Genomic DNA, 4,545 nt, shown 5'->3' with positions numbered 1-4,545 from the left:
GTAAAATGCCCAGAACATAGTGGACACACAATAACAGCATGTATAATATAGTAATAATAATAATAATAATAATAATAATAATGTGTATTGAGATATACAAGTTTACATTAATTTTTTTGTGATTGTTGAAGAAGAAAATTTGTGCAAAGAAGGGTGTCAGAGAAATGCCAAAATCAATGGATAAAGGTCAGAGGAGAGGCTTGTTGATGCTAAGCAGAGGCTTGTTGGGCAATGGAAAAAGTGGAGAACTAGAAGACATTTAGATTTTATGTAACTAATCTTCACCTCTTATAGTGAGGAAATGGAAGCCCGGGAATGTTCCAAAACTTGTGCAAAAACTTACTGCTTTTTGGTGCATTTTAATGTACTGAAATGAACTTACTGCCCTGGAACATTTGGTTCTGAAGATTAGGATACATTTACTCCTCCCAATTTGTGTCTACTGTTTGCATGGAAACTTGAATCAGGTGACAAAGAGAAAGACATCAATTTGAAATGCTACAAGACCAGGCTATATGGAATTGAGAATCTAAAAAACACGATTAGCTTTCCTCAGCTGTCGCTAAGGTGCTCGGTCCTTCCGAGGAAGCTAAGGCCGCGTTGGGGTGAGCCCCTCACTTCATCCGGCCGACTAGCACCGCGCCCGGCAGCGTCTGTCCAGCCCTCGCCCGCACCATGGCTTCGGTCTCGGAGCTCGCCTGCATCTACTCGGCTCTCATCTTGCAGGACGACGAGGTGACGGTCACGGAGGATAAGATCAATGCGCTCATTAAAGCAGCGGGTGTAAATGTTGAACCTTTCTGGCCTGGCTTGTTTGCAAAGGCCCTGGCCAATGTCAACATTGAAAGTCTCATCTGCAATGTAGGGGCTGGTGGGCCTGCCCCAGCTGCAGGGGCTGCCCCTGCGGGTGGTCCTGCTCCTTCCACTGCTGCTGCTCCAGCTGAGGAGAAGAAAGTAGAGGCAAAGAAAGAAGAATCTGAGGAGTCTGATGATGACATGGGCTTTGGTCTTTTTGACTAAAGGTCTTTTGTAACACGTTCAATAAAAATTTGAACTCTTATCTTAAAATAAGTAAGTAAGTAAATAAATAAATAAGTAAATAAATAAATAAATAAATAAATAAAAACCACGATTATGGGCCTCCCAGTGGCGCAGCGGTTGAGCGCTGGGTTGCAAAGCTGCCCGCAGCCTCTGCAGCGCCGGTTCCATCCCCGGCTGCTCCCCGGCCCCGGAGGAGGGTCCCACATGGCGCGCAGACCTCTCCTGCCGCCCGCTGCTCCCCTCAGCAGTGTACCTGGGTCCTTCTGCCTGCTCTGCTCCCCGCTCTGACTCTGGTGAATTCTCTCACCCTCCCGCGCTTCTGACTGTACCCAGTGCTTGTATAAACCAAGCAAACAAACCAACCAACAAACAAACAAATAAATAAAACATGCCTCTATAAAAAAATTAAAAATATATATAATTTAAACAATTTTAAACTTAATCATGTAAATACTTTCCTTTATCTCACTTTTTTCCTTTACTCATTTCTTCCTGTCTTAGCAGAGTTCATACTTCAACTATTTTATAATGATGAGAATTTCTCATTTAAATTGTTTCTCAGTAAATTTAATTAGTATTGTTAAGCTTATCTGAGACAGAAAAACATGAGTGTTTATCCCAATACATTTATGGGAAAGAAATTGGAGGCAACCTGGATGCCTGTGATGGGAGGCGTGGAGAAGGAAATGGAGGGAATGCTATCTGCAGTGGACTGCAGGTCCATGGCCACCATCCACAGATATTAAAAACTGCTAAGAAAGTAAGAAACAATGAACTCTATAGCACATAGCATTTAGACTAATTTTTATTTTTTTAAGATTTATTTGTGCATACAAGAATTGGGGTGCAGGCCAGGGTGTAGGGGCTGGAGAGTGAGAGGATTCACCAGAGACAGAGTGGGGAACAGAACAGGCAAATCTACTGAAACACTGCTGAGGGGAGCAGTGGGCAAGACAGGAGAGGTCTGCTGCCCCATGTGGGTTAGTTCCCTGAGCAGGGGCAGGGATCGAACTCACTCCGCTGAAAACTTGATAGCACTGTGATTTAATCCCTGCACCAACAAAGAGGCCCTAGACTAATATTTAAAGACACACATGAGAAAAGGAAATATAGCAATAAAATAAATGTCAAATGTTGAAATAGGTGCATATTTGGGGGGTGCAACAATGGTGGTGGAGAAAGGGGGAAAGGAATAAATTGACATAAAAATCAAGAGAAGATACTTGGATGTAGCAGTGTTGATAATGTGCCATGAACGGGACTCATCAATAATGTAATAGGTATGAATTAATTCAGCTGTTTGTGCTTGAGGTTCCAAATAAATATATAGCAAAGGAGGGGATTATCGACAGTGGGAGTCATTTATTGGGCAAATAGATTATCATACTGGCAGAGATGCATCATTATAGACAGAGCCATGCAATTGCATCATTGTAGATAGATATCAAATATGTCTAAGGTATTTTTTCACCATTGTGTTAGAAAAAATAATACCTTAAATTTGCATGACAGCTTGTTATTTAAAGCACTGCTATGTTTACAATTCCATTTAAATCTCCTGAAAGAGTTAAGTGAGATATTATTAAACATTCTATAGACGAGTACACTGAAATGAGTGGCTCAGTGAGTTGCAAGGTGACATAAGTTAGAAGACCTGATCTAGAGCCCTTGTCTCCTGAGCCACTTATATGCTTCTGTTCTTTCTTCTAATGAGAATTACAGCTGACTGGGACATAACTCTTTTTGCCCTGATTTCCAGGAAGCTTGGAATCAGCTTTGAAGCTCTATGAAAGAACTATTTTTGTTCTTATTCCCTGCATATCAATGTTCTTTTTTCCCTAATCTTGAGCTCTTTTTTATTGTTTTGTAGTCATATAATTCTTCATCTCTATTCATAATTTACCTTTATTCTATAGTCACTATCAATTGCATTAAATCATTTGTTGTAAAATTAGGAGTATTGACAAATACGTAAATGTAAAAAGGGAGAACCCTATAACCATAAAATAAAATATTTTCCTGGAAAGATCAACTCTCATGAACCTGACCACATTTAGAAAATCCTCCTGTTTGGACATTATGGCTTATGAGAAGATAACATCTACAACATTGAATAAAAGCATTGTTCCGGATTTGTAAATTTAATTAAAAATAACTCTAGTTCAGTCATTGGATAAAGAATCACTATCCCATGAAATGATACCACTGTGGTTTCTGAGCACCAGATACTGGTTTGTGATGTCTGTCTTCTGTTCAATAATTAGATTTCCTTTAACACTGCACCATCTGTCCTCAACCTACCTGCCCAGCTTCATTTCTTTCATTTCCCTCACTTTCCATCTGAAGTCTTATTTTCCAGGGATTCACAAACATCTGTGCTGATACAGAGACCTCTAGTGAATCCCCCTTTGTTATTTCTCAAAAGGCTCAATTCATGTCACCTCAAAAGTGAGCTCCTCATTGTTTCCGTCACTCAACCAGAAGCTCCTCTGTGTTTTAAAGTATTTTGAATATGCCACCCTAATCAGTGCCTTATTTGTCTCTCTGCTAGATTTTGAGCTCCTTAAGTCAAGATCTATTTCGTGAGCACCTACCTCTGCTCAGTTTAGTGAGTGCAGCTGATGGAAATCACTGTCATGAGTTGACACATCATAAATCCACAAAGACACTCTACCATGTCACAACCATACCTTGCTGAGGTGTGCTGTACATGGGCCTCATCTCTACTCCTTAGGCCATTAATTACAATAGTACCCTGCTTTCTTTTTGGTCCTCTTTATTGTCCATTTTTCTTATTTGTTCTTTTTTTTCTCTCTTTTTTAAATTTTTTAAAATAAAAACACAATCCCTTGTGTCGAGGGCTGACTTTCAATAGATCGCAGCGAGGGAGCTGCTCTGCTATGTACGAAACCCCGACCCAGAAGCAGGTCGTCTACGAATGGTTTAGCTCCAGGTGCGTGGCGGGCGAGGGGGTGACTACCTTTCGGCTGCGCCCAGTGTCCCGGGAGGAGCAGCTCTCCGCACCCGGGTTCCGACCCGCGGCGGGCGGGGGTTGGATACCGGCGCCTGTGGGGAACGTGGGGCGCTGTTCTCCATTTTTCTAATGTTGAAACTTATCTCAAAGACTAACTAGCAACAACAAATGTTGGCGAGGTTGTGGAGACAAAGGAACTCTCCTGCACTGTTGGTGGGAGTGCAGACTGGTCCAACCACTATGGAGAGCTGTGTGGAGATTTCTTAACCTACTAAACATAGAGCTTCCATATGATCCAGCAATTCCACTCCTAGGTATTTACCCAAAGGACACAGAAACATCAATTCCAAAGAGCACCTGCACCCCTATGTTTATAGCAGCACTATTTACAATAGCTAAGCTTTGGAAACAGCCCAAATGCCCAAAAATAGATGACTGGATCAAGAAGATGTGGTACATATACACCATGGAATATTACTCAGCATTCAAAAAAGATAAACACATGCAATTTGCAGCAACATGGATGGCAC

General features: G+C 41.5%; 1 protein-coding gene across 1 annotated transcript; it reads left to right on the top strand.

Annotated features, from left to right (window-relative positions):
• The first annotated feature begins 619 nt into the window (after positions 1–619).
• Positions 620–1,054, top strand: LOC119242642 (60S acidic ribosomal protein P1-like). Its single transcript, XM_037508164.2, has one exon. The coding sequence runs from the start codon at positions 676–678 to the stop codon at positions 1,018–1,020; it is 345 nt and encodes a 114-aa protein (XP_037364061.1). The 5' UTR covers positions 620–675; the 3' UTR covers positions 1,021–1,054.
• The last annotated feature ends 3,491 nt before the right edge of the window (positions 1,055–4,545 follow it).

Source organism: Talpa occidentalis, unplaced genomic scaffold (genome assembly GCF_014898055.3).
Source record: "Talpa occidentalis isolate TD23 unplaced genomic scaffold, MPIMG_talOcc4v2.1 talOcc4.1295, whole genome shotgun sequence".
NCBI lineage: Eukaryota > Metazoa > Chordata > Mammalia > Eulipotyphla > Talpidae > Talpa > Talpa occidentalis.
Note: the sequence above shows the minus strand (reverse complement) of the source record. Positions and strands in the feature narration are given on the sequence as shown.

Coding starts and splice junctions, on each gene's coding strand:
- LOC119242642 (XM_037508164.2), top strand. CDS start 676: ATGGCTTCGGTCTCGGAGCTCGCCTGCATCTACTCGGCTCTCATCTTG.